The sequence below is a fragment of the Dromiciops gliroides genome, chromosome 2, assembly GCF_019393635.1.
Source record: "Dromiciops gliroides isolate mDroGli1 chromosome 2, mDroGli1.pri, whole genome shotgun sequence".
In the NCBI taxonomy this organism is placed as follows: Eukaryota; Metazoa; Chordata; class Mammalia; order Microbiotheria; family Microbiotheriidae; genus Dromiciops; species Dromiciops gliroides.
Window position 1 is genome coordinate 594846214 of NC_057862.1, and position 21069 is coordinate 594867282.

At 36.0% G+C, this 21069-nt stretch overlaps 1 protein-coding gene across 1 annotated transcript in view; it reads right to left on the bottom strand.

Annotated features, from left to right (window-relative positions):
• Positions 1–3294: 3294 nt before the first annotated feature.
• Positions 3295–21069, bottom strand: part of C2H2orf73 (chromosome 2 C2orf73 homolog) — a 56312-nt gene continuing 38537 nt past the window's right edge. The window contains exons 5-6 of the mRNA XM_043987618.1: positions 5568–5665; positions 3295–4513 (exon numbers count right to left, since the gene is read on the bottom strand). Of these exons, the coding sequence (XP_043843553.1) occupies positions 4154–4513; positions 5568–5665 (458 nt within the window). The 3' untranslated portion in view covers positions 3295–4153. The remainder of the gene's footprint in view (positions 4514–5567; positions 5666–21069) is intronic.

Sequence of the window (21069 nt, forward strand, 5' to 3'; positions counted from 1 at the left end):
ATGGCATTATTTGGAGGTATGTGGATCGATCATGGGGAGCTCCAAAAAGTTACAACCTTTCCCCTGCCATCTTGGCTCCGCCCTCCTTCCACATATTCATGACAAATGACATGTATTTACCTTATAGACAATTATAATTTGAATCTCAGGAATAGTAGCATCCTACTGGGCTTACTTAGAACCTGGCCCCCTCCCTCATCTTTCAGAGAATCAACCCTTGTGGAGAGTTGACCTTGGAGCTCCCCCTCCAGGTAATGGAGCACCTGTCTTTTTAACTCTCACAACAACTAAAGATATAGAAAAGAAAATTTTTGCCTTCAAAGTCCTTGGCACTGATAAATGGTTCAGCATCAGAAATAGGGTTTGATCAAAAGAAATGACACTAAAGAAGATGCATTACCAGCTATCTTGCCACTTCATCCTAAGGACCACTGATCCTTTTCATTGGTCCCACTGCACATTGTCTTATGTTCTCTCCCCCTAGGTATTGTCTTGCTTTTCTATTTGTATTTCCAGAACTTAGCACAGTGCTTTGCAAATAGTAAGGACTTAATAAGGCTTTTGGCTTTTTGTGGGTTTTTTTTGTGAGGCAATTGGGGTTAAGTGACTTGCCCAGGGTCACACAGCTAGTAAGTGTTAAGTTTCTGAGGCCGGATTTGAACTCAGGTCCTCCTGACTCCAGGGCCAGTGCTCTATCCACTGCACCACCTAGCTGCCCCCTTAATAAAGGCTTTTTCATCCACCCATGTATCCATTCAGAATCTAAAAATTTATTTCCTATTAAACTTAAAAGAATAAGCATTCATAAGTTTGAATAAATATTATTTTCAGTTATAAAATTTTTCTCCTTGGTTACTTGAAGATGGAGTTATTTTATTATATGTTTTGCTTATTAATACACATATTGCATTAGACTTCAGCTATTGTATTGGTTAATCTAATGGAAAGCATAGAGTACCTAGTTGCTTCAAAATAGCCTTTTCCATCATAGGGTCCCCAATTTAGAAATACTTCTGCACTTTTAATTTAATTTTCATATTTTGAATTATTATATGAATCACATGTATATTTAATAATTATAGAGAAATTTGGCAGCAATTTATAGAGTATCTTTTGTTCCAAAAATGTACTAGAACCAAGAAATATATTACGTAGGAAAATCATGCAACCCAGAGGAGATTCAAAACTCAAGAGTTCAATACACATCTTTTACATAATTGTAGAATACATGTAGAGAAGACAATTAAAAATAAGTTTACAAGGTGTTTTAAGAAGCTAATTTTATTACAAGAACAGAACTATCGCTACTTTCCCCCTGACAGTTTCCCAATAGATTTAAATATCTGTCATGAAGAATATACTGATTTCTTCAGTCTCCCTCACTTTTAGCATTTTATGGTTATCAATTTCCCATGGCGTCATCAGTATTCTACCTTCCTGGGCGAATTTTTGCTTATCATTTTGATGATGATGACTATGAGGAAGATAATGAGGGGGGCATAGGAAACCCCAATCTTGCCAACCCTGATTTGAATGAATGTGTCTTACTATGTTTACTCCCAGATATTTTATGTATTTTGTAGTGAATTTGTATGGAAGTTATCATTTCCTGCTAGTCTTTGTTACCACTTTAAGTTGCTCAAACAGTGCAGGTCCAATATGAAAAGACTTTGTTCATCAGACCTACAAAGTATATTTACCCTGAGGGGGAAGGGAATTGGATAAATAGGAAGTCTGACAGATTATTTGAGGGTTTTATTTTTCTGCATTTGTTCCTGGATTCCTGTAAGTCCTTTGCATCTTGCATGTTTTTGGTGGTAAGTGAAATAAAGGCAGACTCATATTATGCCCATAGGTCCATCTTTTGAGAAATATATAAGCTTTGTTTTGGAGATTTACTTAGAGTAAAATTCTAGGGAGGTTACATGAAGAAAAAAAAATTACCTTTTGGGGTCAAGCTTCCAGGACTGGGATCTGATCCTTTGAGTCCATTGTCTTAGGAGATACTGGGTCATGGTTTATACAAACAATTCTGCCAAAGTATAGCTTTAGTCAAGTCAATAAGCATTTATTAGTGCCTACTATGTGCCAATTGTGTTCAATTGGTAATGCTAGGGTTAGCATTTTCATTCATTGAGATCCTGCTTATAATTGTACTATTCATTCCAAAGAGAGTAGGTACTATGGATATTAACTAGGTACTGGGGGAGATACAGGGACAAATTCTTTTATTAAAGGTCTTATAGTTTAGTAGGGGAAATAATTTGTTATAGTTTATCTGTTTGATATATGCCTAAAATATTACTTCTCTTAGTTTTTTCAATACCCTCTAACTTGCTGAAAGCTATTATTCTATGAACATTTAAATGAGGTGATTGTTGTTGTTTAGCCATTTTCAGCTGGGTTTGACTCTTACTGACCCCTTTTTGGCATATACTTGGCAAAGATACTAGAATAGTTTGCCATTGTCCTCCTCTAGATCATTTTAGAATTGAGGAAAGTGAGGTAAATAGGGTTAAGTAACTTCACACTGCTAGTAAGTGTCTGAGGCCAGATTTGAAATCACGTCCCAGCACTCAAATTCACTGTGCTACTTAGCTGCCCCTTAAATGAGGTTAGATGGAGCCTTAATGAGAGCTCTGAGATCTATGTGTCATTCACAAGTAATTATGAGGGGCAGCTAGGTGGCGCAGTGGATAAAGCACCGGCCCTGGAGTCAGGAGTACCTGAGTTCAAATCCAACCTCAGACACTTGACACTTACTAGCTGTGTGACCCTGGGCAAGTCACTTAACCCCAATTGCCTCACTAAAAAAACAAACAATCAAAAAAAAACCCACAAGTAATTATGAAATTGACGAATATAGTTGTTACTGTAAGGTAATAATGATTATCATGAACTATAGGGACCTCAATTAAAACAAATAACTAAACATAGCTGACAAAAGAAATGTGAATATGACTAATGGATTTATTAGAAATTTATGGATAGGAGCTCATTTTAAACATGGTGATATTATCTAAAGCAATATCATTAGACAAATGAAAAATAAATATAATAATTTCTATATTACAACTGCTTATATTACTGAAAATACCTCTTGACATTATGCAAATACTAAATAAACTGTGTTTGGTGGGGACTTGAGGTAAATCTGGTATGTTAAGCACTGTGTGCAACCATTTTTATCTTTAAGGTATAATAAATACTACTACTAAGAGAACATGCTTGACATTAAAACTATAGAATGATGGATTCACAGTAATTGGGCTTTTGAAAAATAAAATGACATGATTTTTGTGTGTTATGGTTTCTTCTTTTTATTATGGGTGATTCTCTTGTTAATTATTAGTTTTATCACATGGTAGCCATAAGAATGAAGGATTGAGATAGCACTAGCTTTTAAAACCCTTTTCTTTATGTATTTTCAATTTTATTTTATATTCAGTTTTGAATTCTCATCCCTTTCCCCCAGCCACTGGAAGGAAAGAAAAAACAAAACCTGTTACAAAGTATGGATAGTCATACAAAATAAGCTTGTATTAGCCATGTCAAAAAAAAAAGAAAAAGGAAGAAAATATGCTTCAATTTGTACTGAGTCCATCAGTTCTCCATCTGGACGTGGATAGCATGTTTCATTATCATTTCTAATATTAAAATAGCTATTCATCATCACAGATCATATTTATATAGCACTTTATAGTTTACTAAGTGCTTTCCCCACAGTATTCTCTCAGAAGTGGGAGGAATAAAGACAAGAAAGATCTGGAGAAGAAGAAAGATCTGAATAAGGATTTGCCATCATCACTAAGTTAGGTGTTTGAATTCTAAGTTCAGCAGTATTGTGTTATTACAAAATGTCTGATCTCAAAATGTAACAAACAAAATACTTTAAAGAAATGGCAATTGGATTCCTCTACATCCTGGAAGCCTATGGGATTTTCAGATAAAAAGTATAGCAGTGTTGTTTTTTAGTCAAAGGAGTACTAATTCTCTCTAAAAAAACAGCTGGGGTCAGCTGTATTTTGGTTATTGGTACTAGAAAAGCAAACATAGTTGTCTGGACGGTGAATCTAGATTCTTTCCATTTCAGGAACTAATGGGAGTATCAGTGACTGTGCTATTTGTGGTGGGTAACTTATCTGCTGCTTTTTCAAAAATTCTGTTTGATTGGTGGATATAAAGGCTCCTGCCTGGTAGGAAGGATAAAATTTACTTCGGCTGTCCCTGCAATGCCGGGACTCTTTTGTTCCTTCCTAGGAGGTGTGGGATATGCCACAGTTTCTTCTTTGTAGTCTGTTTCTGATAAGTGACATTCAGAAATTGGTGACCTTTGGGAACAGTGTTGGCAGAGACTGGGTGAGGTCGTTGTACTTGTCATCGAGTTGCCTTTCTCTGCTTTTGACTGTTCTGGTAAGTGTGACCCTGGAGCACCTTGGAATACTTCAGTTCCCTTAGGAACTAATGACCCTCTTACTCGTTTTATATCTGTCCGTAGAAAAGCTCCATGATGCTGGAAAGGGAAACAAGGGGCACACAAGTGTTAACCAGGGGCACAAAAGCAATTAGCAGATGCAGCTGTGAACTGAGTTCATTTATTAGCTCAAGTGTTGGCAGTGCATTCATTTGTTTCTCTGCCTCCATGCTGGCTATCAGCCTAGGCTCTAATACCAAAAGGCAAAGGAATGATGACTGGTCTGTCATAATTTTTTATTGATGAAACGAGAGCATGACAGAAAAGCATAGGAAAAAAAAAACAAGTCAAAGAAAAAGTATCTTCTTTTCTATGGGTCATAACCATTCTCTCTTTAGGATTGTATAACTTGCATGTTACACATGGTAAGTTATATCAGATCAGATTTAATTTCTAGCTGGATGGGTTGCTATGGGTATAATTTTTCAACTACTATTTTTTCTTTTTTGTTTTTTTTTTGTGGGGGCAATGGGGGGTTAAGTGACTTGCCTAGGGTCACACAGCTAGTAAGTGTCAAGTGTCTGAGGCCGGATTTGAACTCAGGTACTCCTGAATCCAGGGCTGTGCTTTAAACCACTGTGCCACCTAGCTGCCCCTCAACTACTATTTTTTATGGGCCAAAAGATTTATACTGTATCCCAAATGACTATTAGTTTGACACAAGAAGCTATTACAATGAAATTCTAAAATGAACATCTACAGTGGGGGAAAAGTGTGGTAAATGAATATTTAATGAAAAGCAGCTTTATGCCAATATATGTGAACCACATTAAAGTATATACAACCTTACCTTATAAGAATGATTTAAATGAACAATGAGTAATTTATAAAAATTTTTAAAAAGGCATTTTATAAAAAATGTCAAATTCTGTGATAGGACCCTATAATATAATACATTGCTAGAGAATTGTAAATTATTAGTTGAAAACTTAGAAGAGTGATTCAACTTTCAAACTAAAGATCATTGCTAAAAACATGACAATTTTAATAGCATATTTTAAGAGTGTACTGTAATTCCAATAAGTAAAATAGTCTACAATACATTTAGCAAATCTAAATATTCCTAAATAATTATTTCTAAATTCTGTCTTACCTTTGGTGGCAATTTTTTTCTGAACTGATGTATAAAAGGAAAACGATCTGAAATTTTTTTTTCAGTTACCGGCAATGAGTCTGAAATTGCCAATGGAACTAAGAAAAAAAGGCATTTTCATGAAATTAGATGGGCATTAACAATTGTACAAGGAAATGACACCTTAAAAACTTAATATACATGCTTTCATTAAAATATTACTAAAATTAAGCTGCATTTATATGTAAATCATGTTATATAAATCTAATGCATAAATTGTTGAGATGCAATAAATTCCATATCACTTGCATATGAAAAGAACCGAATGGAATTTCCAAATGAGCAATGTAGGATTACTAAATATTCTTATAATGAATATTAATTTGATAATGACTTAAATGATTTATTTCAAAACATATCTATCTCGTGGCCATTTCCAAAACATTTCACCAACACTCTGTCCACCCTCCTCATCCCCTTTCCATTGAACGTCAGACTACACCTCTTAGGACCCTGGGCTCTGAGAGAGAGGTGAGCTTTTGCTTTGTTTCACCCAGGGACCATATCACTTCAGGGACTTTTCAAACCATGCCACATACACTACCCCACTGTGGATGCAAGCTCCTTGAAGTAAGGGATTGTCTTGCTTGCTTGTATTTCTATCCCTAGTATCTTAACACAGGATCGCACATAGAATCCTCTCTTTGGCAGTTAACCTCTTCACAACCTTATCCCAACCTGCCTCAGGCCTTAGGACAGTGTCTTATACATAGGAAGTACATAAAAATGACTTTTTCATTCATTTATACACAAATGATAGAAAAAGCATGTACATTCAGGGAAAGGGCACTGACTCCATAATCAAAGGACTTGGCTTTGAGTCCTGTTACTTTCTGTGTAACTCTGGGTAAGCCACAATCTAATTGAGCATTAGTTTCCTTATCTATAATATGGCAAATTTGGAAAAGATGCCTCTTGAGGTCCTTCAGCTTTAGCTACATGATCCTAATCTCTTTCTTAGCCAAACACCTAAAAGAAGTTGCTTCACTTTTATTTAAATCTTCCATAGTCTAGTTTCTGGCATTATCACTCAACAGAAACTTCCTTTTCCAAAATCAATAATCATCTCTTAATTACCAAATACACTAATAGGATTTTCTCAATCCTTATTCATCTTGACTCTCTATAGCATTTTACACTGTTGACTAACTTTCTGCTAGATAATTTCATGACACCAATAATTCTTTTTTTGTGGGGAGGGGCAATGAGAGTTAGTGACTTGCCCAGGGTCACACTGCTAGTAAGCATCAGTGTCTGAGGCCAGATTTGAACTCAGGTCCTCCTGAATCCAGGGCTGGTGCTTTATCCACTGCGCCACCTTGCTGCCCCCAATCATTCTTTTAAAAATTAAATTTAGACTTCCAGGGCAGAGCCAAGATGGCAGAGGAAAGGCAGTGAGTTCCCGAAGTCATGACATGATCACTCCAAAAAACATCCAAATAAAGCCATAAGAAAATGCCCGGAGGCAGCAAAACTCACAGAAGAATGTGCTGAATCATCTTTTAAACCAAGAATGGCTTGGAAGGTCAGAAGGAGGGAGCTGCTGTGCTGATACAGGAGTCAAGCCAAACCCTACAGTCACTCTGACACAGATCCAGTCTCAGGAAGTCCTCACCAGAGAAGGAGACCCCCAGAGCCTCTGAATCAGCTGAAGTGTCGTCTAGAACTAAGCTCACAGTCTGGTGAGTGGGCTGAGCCCTAGGCAGGGGGGAGACTACAGGAGTCTATGCTGGTGCTAAGGCAGAACTTGGATTTTACACCCCTGCTGAGAACCAGGTGGTAGGCTCGAGTAGAAGTGGCCCAGGTCGGGGAGGGGCACAGGCTCCTCAGAGCTAACAACCACAACACACAAAGCTGGTTGATTGGCAAGTTGGTCTGGGGTCATCTAGGACCAGGAAACAGGCTGGTGAGGGAAGAACCTGATTCTCCTTAAATCATACCACCTGGGACATCTTAAGCTTGGGATACTGCAGCCTTGAAACAGTGCCCCACTTTAAGCAGCTAAAAGTCTAGTAAAAGAAAGGCAAGATGAGCCGACAGAGAAAGGTAAAGACCATAGAAAGTTTCTTCAGTAACAAGGAAGACCAAGGGGCACCCTCAGAGGAAGATGTCAACATCAGGGCCCCTATATATAAAGCTTCCAAGAAAAATATGAATTGGTCTTAGGCCACAGAGGTGCTCAAAAAGGACTTTGAAGATAAAATTAGAGAGGTAGAGGAAAAAATGGAAAGAGAAATGAGGGTGATGCAGGAAAGACATGAGAAAAAAGTCAACAGCTTGAAAAGTCATATGGAAAAAGAGGTACAAAAGCTGTCTGATGAAAATAATTGCCTAAGAATTAGGATTGAACAAATGGAAGCCAGTGACTTTATGAGAAACCAAGACACAATAAAGCAAATCCAAATGAATAAAATAATAGAGGGCAATGTGAACTATCTTCTGGGAAAAACTGCCGACCTGGAAAATAGGTCCAGGAGAGATAATTTGAAAATTATTGGTCTACCTGAAAACCATGATCAAGGAAAGAGCTTAGACACCATCTTCCAAGATATTCTCAGGGAAAATTGCCCTGAAATTCTAGAAGAAGCAGCTAAAATAGATATTGAAAGAATCCACCAATCACCTCCAGAAAGAGATGCCAAAAGGAAAACTCCTAGGAATATTATAGCCAAATTCCAGAGCTCTCAGGTCAAGGAGAAAATATTGCAAGCTGCCAAAAAGAAAGAATTCAAGTACTGTGGAGCCCCAGTCAGGATAGCACAAGATCTAGCAGCTTCTACATTAAAGGACCAGAGGGCATGGAATATGATATTCCAGAGGGCAAAGGAAATGGGATTACAACCAAGAATCAATCACCTACCCAGCAAAACTCAGCATTATCTTTCACAGAAAAAATGGGACTTTAATGAAAAAGAAGACTTTCAGATATCTGTGATGAAAAAAACTGAACTGAATGGCAATTTTGACTTTCAAATACAAGACCCTAGAGAACCATAAAAAAAAAAGTTGGAGCTGGGGGACATACCTGGGGTTGTACAGTGGGTGACTGTCTTGTGTCTGAGGCCAGGTTTTGGATGGGATCCCCCTGAGTCCAGGGGTGATGATTTGTCCACTGTGTCACTTAGCTAGATGATAACATCTTTAGGGTTAAATTGAGGGGTGAAGGGAATTCATTGGGGGAGGGGGAAGGGAAGAAGTGAAATCCTACATGAAAGTAACAGGAAAAGGCTTATGGAGTAGGGGAAGAGATGGGAGAGGAGCAGGGCAATAAATGAATTTTACACTCATCAGAAAAGGCTCAAAGATCTTAAACTCATCAGAGCTGCCTCAAGGAGGGACTAATAGGCACACCCAACTGGGTGGAGTAATCTATTTAATCTGGGCAGTAAAGGAGCCTAACACTCATTAAAATTAGCTCAAAGACCTCAATCTCATTAGAATTGGCTCAAGGAGGGACTAATGTACACACTCAATTGGGTAGAGTAATCTCTATAACCCTGCAGGAAAATAGGAGGGGAAGGGGATAAAGAGAGAGGGGCAAAAGAAGGAAGGGCAGAGTGGGGGAGGGGACAGACAGAAGCAAATCCCTTTTGAAGAGTGATAGGATGAAAGAAGATGGATAATAGAATAAATATCATGGGGAAGGGAATAGGATGGAAGGGAAACAGTTAACAATAGTAATCATGAAAAAGAGAAAAGGGGGGGAAATTGTACAAAAAATATTTATAGCAACTCTTGGTGGAGGCTAAGAATTGAGAATCAAGGGAATGTCCATCAATTGAGGAATGATGGAAAAAGCTGTGTTATATGATTGTAGTGGAATGGACTTGTGCTATAGGAAATGACAGACAGGATGATCCCCGAAAAACCTTGAAAGACTGATGAACATCGATGTATGGTGAAGTGAGCAGAGCTGAGAGGACATTGTGCATAGTGACAGCAGTATTGTTCACTGAGTAATTGTGAATGATTTAGCTACTCTCAGCAGTAGAATGATCCAGGACAATCCCAAGGAACTAATGAGGAAGCATACTATGCACTGCTATAGAAAGAATTGATAAAAAGAACACTTGTGGATTGTACATATATAACCTGATTGTGATCTTGTCGGGGGAGGGGGGGGGGAGGAAAGGGAGGGAGGGAGGGGGAAAAATTTGGAACTCTAAATCTTATGAAAATGAATGTTGAAAACTACCCTTACATGTAAATGGAAAATAAAATAAATGTTTGTTGAGTAAAAATTAAATTTAATAATTTCCCTCAATTCCATGTGAAAACAACTTTAGCATTATTTCCCCCCCAAAATTTTGAGTTCCAAATTCTTTCATACACCCCCTTTTTCCCTCTACCCCTCACTGAGAAGGCAAGCAATTTGATATAGGTTATACATATGCAGTCATGTAAGTGATGCTGTGAAAGGATACATGGAACAAAAAAACCCCCAAGAAAAATAGAGAAAAAGCATAGCAAAAGGATAGCATTTTTCATCATAACTCTTTCCAAATTGTCTTGGATCATTGTATTGCTGAGAATAGCTAAGTAATTCACATCATACAATATTGCTGTTACTGTATATAATGTTCTCCTGGTCCTGTTCATTTCACTATGCATTTGTTCACTTTTCTTTCTGAGAGCATCCTGCTCATAATTTCTTATAGCACAATACTATCCCATTACAATCATATATAACAACTTGTTTAGCCATTGAACAATTGTAATTTCCAATTATTTGCCACCACAAAAAGAGCCCTTATACTTGTTTTTGTGTTTTTATCTCTTTGGGATACAGACCTAGTAGCAGTATTACTTATATGGGGAATGCATGGTTTTATAGCCCCGTGGGCATAGTTCCAAATTGTTCTGCAGAATGGTTGAATCAATATACAACTTCACCAATACTGCATTAGTGTTTTAATTTTCCCACATCCCCTTCAACTTTTGTCATTTTCCTTTTCTGCCATATTGGTCAATTAGTCAATCTGATATGTATGGGGTGATAGCTCAGAGTTGTTTTAATTTGCATTTCTCTAATTAGTAGTGATTTAGAGCATTTTTATATGACTATAGATAGCTTTGATTTCTTTGAAAACTGCCTGTTCATATCCTTTGACCATTTATCAATTGAGGAATGGCTCTTATTTCTATAAATGTGACTCAGTTCTCTCTATATATTTGTGTAATGTCATTGAGAAATGAGTCCTTCTCAAGACAAAAAGGAAAGAGGTAACAAATTAAAAGAGGGGATTAGAAGTGAGGTGAAGAAAACCAATGGGAACAGAGCTACCTTTTAAAAAGATTAAAATAAACTAACGCAAGGAACAAAATACTGTGTTTACAGCAGATGAGGGGGAAAAATCATAACTTGAAAAGAACCCAGTTTTAGAGATAGATGGAAATAAATATAAGCCCAACTCTTATACCTTTAAATATGAATGGATTAAACAATTCAATAAAATGAAAAAGTGTGATAGATTGAATAAGACAAGAAAATTATAATACAATGCTCACAATAAAAACATTAAAAAAACAAAGACATATGCAAAATAAAACTGGTGTAGAGGGAGATGGAAAAAAAATTAGCTATGTACCAAGTGAGTCCAAAAGAGCAGAAGTTGCCATCATGCTATCAGAGAAAGCAAAAACAAACCTTCAAAATATAAAAAGGGAGAAAGAAGGAAATTATGTTGAAAGGAACTATAGTTAACAAACCATTACTAGTAATAAATTTATATGCTCCAAATATCTTAGCATCTAAATTCATAAAAGAAATATTTGAGATTCAAGAAGACATAGACAGTACCATAACAGGAGATTTCAATATCCCTCTATCAGTTTTGGATAAATGTAACAGAAAGATACACAAAAAAGAAAATACTGAACAAATTTCTGGAAAAACTAGAGTTGAAAGACTTATGGAATGCTTTAAATGGGACATCAAATTGATATACATTTTTCTTTTACAAAAACTGACTATGAGCTAGTGTATAGAGATATTGAAAAATAAGTAAATAAAAAGGCAGAAATAACCAATATATCCTTTACTGAATATAATGCAATAAGAATAGACATTGGTTCAAAGACCACAAACAAAAACTACAGACCTACATGGAGATTTAACAATGAAACCTTAAATAATGAGTGGGCAAAGAACAGATCATACAAATAATTAAAAACCATATAAGGGAAAATTATGATGAAACAACATATCATAATTTCCGGGATGCAGTCCTTAGGGGAGAAAATATTCTTATAATCATACATTAACAAAATAGAAAAAGACAAGATTAATGAATGGAGAATACATTTTTAAAAATTAGAGAATCAACAAATGAACCTAAAATCAGTAGTAATCAGGAGATATTAAACATGAGAGGGGAAAGGGATTGGAAACAAAAAGAATAGAAATGATCAATAAAAAGCATTTTTCCCTAAAAGACTAATAAAATTGACAAATACTTAGTTAATCTGATTTGGAAAAGGAAATAGCATACCACTCCATTATCTTTGCCAAGAAGCCCCACTTGGGGGTCTCAATGAAGAGTGGGCATGACTGAAGTGATTCAACAACAACCATCTGATTAAAAAGAGAGCAGAAAAGCAAATCAATAAAACAGCAAATGAGCAAGGTGAAATAACAGTAAAACCAAAAATAATAAAAAGTATTATCAGAACATATTATGCACAATTATATGCTAACAAAACTGAAAACACAAAAGAAATAGAGGAATACCTTTAAAAAATATAAAATACCCAAACTATCAGAAGATCAGTTAGAGATCTTAAATTACCTGATCTCAGAAAAAGAGCCAGATATAAAGGAACTACCAAAGGAAAACAACAACAACAAAAATTCCAGGACCTAATGGATTTACAGAATTCTATCAAACTTTTTATTTTTGAGTAGGAAGATTTTTCTTATTTTAAGTAATAAACATTTTATTTATAGTTTTGGGTTCCATTTTAAATCTATCCTTTCTCCCCCTCCCCACCCCGAAGCAGTAAACAATCACATATGGGTTATATGTGTACAATTATGTAAAACATTACCATATTAGTCATTTTGTATAAGAAAACTTGAATAAAAGAAAGAAATGAAAGAAAGTGAAAAACAGCATGCTTCAGTCTGTGTTCCATAAATATCAGTTCTTTCTTTGGAGGCAGAGAGTATGTTTCATCAATAGTCCTTTGGGATTGTCTTGGATCATTGTATTATTGAGAAAAGTTAAGTCATTCACAGTTCTTCATCAAACAATATTGCTGTCTCTGTGCACAGTGTTCTCTCTTGGTTCTGCTTTCTTTACTATACATCAGTTCATACAAGTCTTTCCAGGCCTTTCTGAAATCATCCTGCATGTCATTTCTTATAGCACAATAATATTCCATCACCATCAAATACCACAGTTTGTTTAGCCATTCCCCAATTGATGGGCATTCCTTTGATTTACAATTGTTAGCCACCACAAAAAGAGCTACTCTAAATATTTTTGTACCAATTGGTCTTTTTCTTTTTGGGGGGGATATCTTTGGTATATAAAACTAGCAGTGGTATTGCTGGATCAAAGGGTATGGACAATTTTATAGCCCTTTGGACATAGTTCCAAATAGGTCTCCAAAATGGTCGGCTCTTTTCACAACTCCACCAACAGTGGATTAGCTTCCCAGCTTTCCCACATTCCTTCCAACATCCAATATTTTCTGTTTTTGTTATATTTGCCACTCTGATAGGTGATACCTGAGAGTCATTTTAATTTACATTTCTCTGCTCACCAGTGATCTAGAGCATTTTTTCACATGATTATAGATAGCTTTGATTTCTTTGTCTGAAAACTGCCTGTTCATATCTTTTGACCATTTGTCAATTAGGGAATGACTTGTACTTTTATAAATTTGACTCAGTTCTCTATATATTTCAGAAATGAGGTCTTTATCAGAGATATTTGTTTCAAAATTCTTTTTCCAGTTTTCTGCTTCCCTTGTAATCTTGGTTACATTAGTTTTGTTTGTGCAAAGAATTTTAAATTTTATATAATAAAAATAATCTATTTTACATTTTGTTTTACTCTCTGTATCTTCTTTGGTCCTAAATTATTCCTGTGCCCATAAATCTGACCATCTATCAAACTTTTAAAGAATAGTTAATACTCACACTTCACAAATAATTCTCAAAAGTTGAGAAAGAAACAAAGAACCCTATTAGAATCCTTTAATGAGACAAATATAGTCCTAATACATAATCCAGATAAAGATAAAACACAGAAAGAAAATCACAAGTCAATATCATTAATGAATATTGATTCAAAAATTTTAAACAAAATCCTATCAAACAGATTACAGCAATTTATCTAAGAAATCACTAATTATGATCAAGTGGGATTTATACTATGAATGCAAAGATGGTAGAACTAGAAAAACCCCAAGATAATTAAAAACCAAATTAAACCCCAAGATAATTAAAAACCAAAACAGGGGCAGCTAGGTGGCACAGTGGATAGAGCACTGGCCCTGGATTCAGGAGGACCTGAGTTCAAATCTGGCCTCGGACACTTAACACTTACTAACTGTGTGACCCCGGGCAAGTCACTTGACCCCAATTACCTCACTAAAAAAAACAAAAACAAAAAACACCCCAAACCACATGATCATCTCAGTAGATGCATAAAAAGCCTTTGACAAAATACAACTCTTTTATGCTAAACACCCTATAAAGTATAGGGATCTTTTAAAAAATATAATAAAAAGCATCTATCTAAAATCAAAAGCAAGCATCATATGCAATGGGAATACTCTTTTACAATAAATAGAGGAGTGAATCAAGGATGCTCATTCTCCCCACTCTTATTTGATATAATTCTGAAAATGCTAGCAATACCAAAAATACAAGAGAAAGGAATGAAAGGAATAAAGATATGTAAAGAAGAGATAAAACTATTTGTTGATAATATGATGCTTTACTTGGAAAGCCTCATATACTCTAAAATATTTAAAGTACTACTTTTTGTGATAGCTAAGAATTGGAAGGGGCAGGTAGGTGGTACAATGGGTAGAGTGCTGGGCCTATAGTCAGAAAGACTCAGACACTTATTAGCTGTGTGACCCTAGACAAGTCACTAAAACCTGTTTGCCTCTGTTTTCTCATCTGTAAAATGAGCTGGAAAAGGAAACGGCAAATCATTCCAGTATCTTTGGTAAGAAAAGCCCAAATGGAGTAAAGAAGAGTAAGACATGACTAAAATGTCAACAAGAAAAAAAAATTAGAAACAAAGTAGATGCCCATCAATTGGGGTATGGCTAAACAATCTATGGTACATGAATGTAATGGAATATTACTGTGCTATAAGAAGTGATATGTGATGAATACAGAGAAGCATGGAAAGATCTCCATGAGCTGATGCAAAATGAAGTAAGCAAAGGTAACAAAATTATAAATATAAATTGGGACTCAAATGAAGAGATATGAGAAAAGACACTCCCAACCTGTTACATGTTGCACATGCTTTTGGACTTAGTCAATGTATCAATCAGTTGTGTTTTTTATTTTCTTTCTAAATAAATACTATATGTCATATGGAATGGTTCTCAGGGAGAAAGAAGGAGAAGGATACATTGGACACTATGGTGATATGAGAAAACAGAAAAAAAATCAACAAAAAAACTAGCCAAGACAATCTGACCTTCTTGATCTTCATGCATGATATTCCATTCTCTTGTCTTTGTGTAAGGGTTTTGCCACTTACTACTTAAGTGGTCTTGGGCAAATCATTTAATTTCTCTGGGTCTCAGTTTCTTCCTCTATAAAATGACATCTAAAGTTCCTTTTGGCTCTAAATCTATCAGCCTATTATATCATTCTTTCTTTGAGAAAAGAATCAGAAGTCACTGAACATGGTAAGTATCATACAACATCAAAAAATTTACATGACTACATCTTAACTGACAGGAAATGACTGGCTATCAACATGGGAATCATTTTAGAGTAAGTTTATAATATACAGTTAGATTATTGGTTAGACTAAAAGTGTACATTAATATAAAATTAGGAGAATAAAGATAAGAAAATGATATCAAAGGCAATTATAACAGTTCCAACCAGACATATTTAAATAATCTACTGGCTCTGAAATATAGGAAATATATAAAAATAATGAAATTATCTTGGATCACTGCCATTTCTTAGAGAACTTTAGATGCTATATCAGAGTACAGAAAGAAGTTCAGTCAGGAAAAATTTGAAATTCTTGCCAAGGACAACACAAGTTTAGAGTTTAAGCTCAGTTATAAAACATTAAAGAAGAAGATGATAGAAGATTATGAGCAATATCATTTTATAAAATAACAATAATGGAAGAAAAAACAAGCTTACTGAAAGTATGGGACCTCACTAAACTAGATGTAGCAAAAAAAAATGTATAGGTGGAATTGGAAGAAAGACAACTATATGTGAAATGGAACCAATCTGCCTATATTTCTACAGAGATATTCACTAATCACTTAATGACAATGGAGCTATTATATAGCACTTTAACACCTAAATCCTTGATGGGCTACATATGGAAATGGAAAAGGCACTCAAGAAAAAAAGCGAAAGTTCTTGGATTTCTCCAAATACATTAGGAGAAAATTCAAGGGTGACAATTTTAACAGTACTCAGGGGGCAGCTAGGTGGTGCAGTGGATAGAGCACTGGCCCTGAAGTCAGGAGTACCTGAGTTCAAATCTGGCTTCAGACACTTAACACTTACTAGCTGCGTGACCCTGGGCAAGTCACTTAACCCCAATTGCCTCACTAAAAAATAAACAAAAAAAACAGTACTCAGACATAAAATTTCAAGATATCTCAAAGAGAAAATTCTAAAAGAATGGAATATATAGTTTATTTTTTAAATTTCTGCATTTCATATTGTGAAAGAAGAATTAGAGCACAAGGGAAAAACTTCAAAAAAGAAGGGAAAGAAAAACCAGCCCCAAAGTAGAAACAGTATGGTTCAATCTGCATTCAGAATCCACAGTTCTTTTTTCTGGATGTTGAGAACATTTTCTATCATGAGTTCTTTGAAATTGTTTTGGATAGGGGCAGCTAGATGGTACAGTGGATAAAGCACCGGCCCTGGAGTCAGGAGTACCTGAGTTCAAATCTGGCCTCAGACACTTAACACTTACTAGCTGTGTGACCCTGGGCAAGTCACCTTAACCCCAATTGCCTCACTAAAAAAAAAAAGAAAGAAAAGAAATTTTTTTGGATCATTGCACTGCCGAGAAGAGCCAAGTCTATCACAGTTGATAGTTGATTATCATACAATATTGCTGTTACTGTGTACAATATTCTCCTGGTTCTGCTCCTCTCAGTCCTTCCAGGTTTCTCTGAACTCCTTCTGCTCATCATTTCTTACAGCACAATAGTATTCCAAGAATGGAATATATATTATTAATAATGCCCCTCGGGGGGCAGCTGGATGGCGCAGTGGATAAAGCACCGGCCCTGGATTCAGAAGTACCTGAGTTCAAATTCAGCCTCAGACACTTGACACTTACTAGCTGTGTGACCCTGGGCAAGTCACTTAACCCCCATTCCCCCCCCCCCCAAAGTCAATAATGCCTCTCAAAAGGAACTGAGAAGACATTAGTAAAAAACAATCAATTCCACAAAATACTTGTGAGAATGGCCAATGCATATAATGATCATATATTGATAAGGGATCAGGATTTAAATAAGCAATGGGTCATATGAAGATCCCACTGAATTAGTTTCCATGTTTATGTTAAGATCATATAGTACTATTTCATAAGAGCAATAGTAACTAAGTCAGCTGTAGGATATTGCATCTCTTGACTTGCATGCAAGAAAAGGCATAAAAAATGTAAAGAAGGACATGTATTTGGGGGGGAAGAGGTTGGCATCAGACTTGTGAGAAATAAGGATAAAGGTGGGCAGGCCAAGAAGGATACTGGTATTCAGAAAGACTCGGGGAAAGATCTCTAATGCATGGCCTAGATGTTCTATGGAAGACTTATAGGATAACATGAAAAAGAAATACATAGGGTGAGATGGCAGGGATGGATTCCAGTCTTCCCGGGTGAGTGGGGGAGTAATCTGAAAATTATGGACTATCATATAATGGAATACTATAGCATCTTAAAAATGGAAATGTAGGTAAGATTCTAGATTCATTGTAGTATTACATTCTGATACTCTTAAACTGAATTGAGATCTTTCTAAGTTGTAAAGTTTGAGTGTGCAAAATCAAAATCAAATACTTATTCTTTTTTTTTTAGTGAGGCAATTGGGGTTAAGTGACTTGCCCAGGGTCACACAGCTAGTAAGTGTTAAGTGTCTGAGGCTGGATTTAAACTCAGGTACTCCTGACTCCAGGGCCGGTGCTCTATCCACTGTGCCACCTAGCTGCCCCTAAAAACCCCAAATTCTTTTTTTTTTGTAATTTTTTTTTTGTGGGGCAATGGGGGTTAAGTGACTTGCCCAGGGTCACATAGCTAGTAAGTGTTAAGTGTCCGAGGCCAGATTTGAACTCAGGTCCTCCTGAATCCAGGGCCGGTGCTCTATCCACTGTGCCACCTAGCTGCCCCTCTTTAATATTTTTAGGAAAATAATTAATTTTATTTCTCTTTCATTAATAAACATTCAGGACTATATTTCATTTGCTTCTGAGAGTTGATGTGACTGAATTCCATAGATCCTTTCATGTGATACTTATATTATTGTCTTTTAAATATCTTATCATTTTTAATAACTTCTTTGATCCTCCCTTCATGGGAGGCCTTTAAATAAAGGATAGATGAGCACTTGTTGAGTATGTTGTAGAGGGGATTCTTATTAAAGAATGGGTTAGAATAGAAGGTACTCTCTAATTCTGTGATTCTATGATATCTCTCTGTATATAAAGGCATTTTTTTTTTTTAGTGAGGCAATTGGGGTTAAGTGACTTGCCCAGGGTCACACAGCTAGTAAGTGTTAAGTGTCTGAGGCTGGATTTGAACTCAGGTCCTTCTGAATCCAGGGCCAGTGCTCTATCCCCTGCGCCACCTAGCTGCCCCCTTGGCATTTATTTTTGAAAGGCCAGGGACCCAATCACAGAAAAGGGGCTGATAATAAAGTGTTAAATTAATTGTAAAGATGCAGAAATGCCAGATGATACCTTTATTGGGTGTGAACAGGTCTCCCAAGTGAATGAGAAAGGAACAAATGCCATAGGATTAATGATGACAGTCTCCATCCCCCACCCTTAAAAACGCTGCAGTGTGATTTCAGAAAAACCTGGAAAGACGTAAGTGGACTAATGCTGAGTGAAGTGAGGGGAACCAGGAGAACAGTGTACACAGTAACAGCAACATTGTGTGACGATCAACTGTGATAGACTGGGCTCTTTTCAGCAAGACAATTTCAAAGAACTCATGATGGAAAATGTTCTCCACATCCAGAAAAAAGAACTGTGGATTCTGTATGCAGATTGAACCATAGTCTTTCTACTTTTTTGTTGTTGTTTCTTTTTTTCAAGGTTTTTCCCTTTTGTTCTGATTCTTCTTTCACAACACGACTAATGCAGAAATGTGTTTAATGGGATTCTACATATATAGCCTATATCAGATTGCTTTCTGTCTTGGGAAGGGAGAAAGGGAGAAAAATTTGGAACTAAAAATCCTATGAAAACAAATGTTGAAAACTATTTTTATATGTAACTGGAAAATAATAAAATGCTTTTATGATAAAAAACCCACAAATGTTGCAGAGTTAGACAAGAAGAGGAACCCAGTTCCTGGAGTGAAGCATGAAGCTGGAAAAAGGGAGAACTTGAGAAGTTTCATGGAGCTAGAACAGCAGAAACTTGGGCAGAGGTAAACACTATGGGGAGCAAGCTGATGCCTCCAGGAGCACAGCTGGAGTGTGCTGCTGAATGCCAACCTTCCTCTTTCCCTTCTCCTACAGACTTCAAGGCAATAATCCTGCCTCTACCTTCTCTCCTTGAGCTCTTTTTTCATGGGAGCCCGAAACAGTTTCCTCTGAGCAAAGGGAAAGTCTATTTCCCTTTCTTTGTTTTAGAAGTTTACTTTGTCCTTATAGTCAATATTAACTACCATGATTTTTTATTCTCAATGTGCTCATTGAGAATACAGATGAGAAGATGGCACTGAGAAGCATTGTGTGCGGGGTGGGGGGGCGGGGAGGAGGAGAGGGAGAGAAAAGAGAGAGAGAGAGAGAAAGGGAGAGAGGGAGGGAGGGATAGAGATTTAACTTTTTTTTTTGCTGCATACTTGCTATCTATGGCTTGGTGCTTAATGCTAAAAATGATAGAGAGAATGGTAGATGCTTTGATATGATTTTCTAGAGCACAGGACTATTATATCAGGAAACCCATCTAGTACTGAATGAGTGGTAGTAGGGTGAGTGAGGGAAGGTTAAAAAGAAAGAGGTGAATAACCCTGAATAACCATAATACTACTATTATATTAAGTTCCAATCTTGTATCTTTTAGTCATATTTTATTGTTCATTTCAAATTTTATTTAGGCAATTAATAAATATATACATATATAAACATAAAATTTGTCTTTTGCCATCTATCAAGGGTTCGTTGTGTCCAAATACATAATCATTTTCATTGCAGATACTTATGTACTTGGAAAAAAGGGTTTCACTGATATTTCAATTTAGTTCTCTTCAGAAAGCTGTTAAATCTAGGTGGTTAATTAAACTTTTTTTCTGATTTTTTGTTGCTTGATTTATCATCTGATTAAAAAGGATCTATTACTTTGAAATTTTGATTTTGTTTCTATCAATTTTTGTAATGTTAGCTTCTTAAAAATAAATTTTACTCTTACATTATATGGTAATTCAAGGCTCCACGTATATGAATAAACACAGAACCACAAATTTAGAGTGAGTTCAGAAGCTATCTAGTAGAGCTCATATCTTATCTACAACATTAATATAAGTTGTCTTCCTGTCTTTACTTGTAGACTTCCAATAAGGAAAAGACACTACCTCCACCAAAGCTCATTCTACCACTGGATAACTCTGTTGGGAAGTTTCTCCTTAAACCAAGCTGAAATTTGCCACTTTGTGAATTCCACTCATTTCTTTTAGTTTTGACCTCTGAGGTTAAGCAAAACAAGTAAAATACTTTCTTCCATTTAACAACCCTTCAAATACCCAATATTCCTATGTATTTTCTTCTCCAAGCTCAACAATTTTTTCCAACTGATTCTCATATAGCATTAGTCCATACCTCTTTACCATGCTGTTTGCTTTCCTTTGGATACCCCCTAGCTTAACAACATCATTCCTAAAATAATGAACACAATACTCTGAACGTGGTCTGATTGAGGCAAAGTATACCTCCTTATTCCTGGAATATCCACCTGGAATACACTATGCTCCTGTTAATGCAATATTATATTAGATTCTTTGGCTGCCATATTGTACTATTTATTTATTATATATTTTTTTTAGTGAGG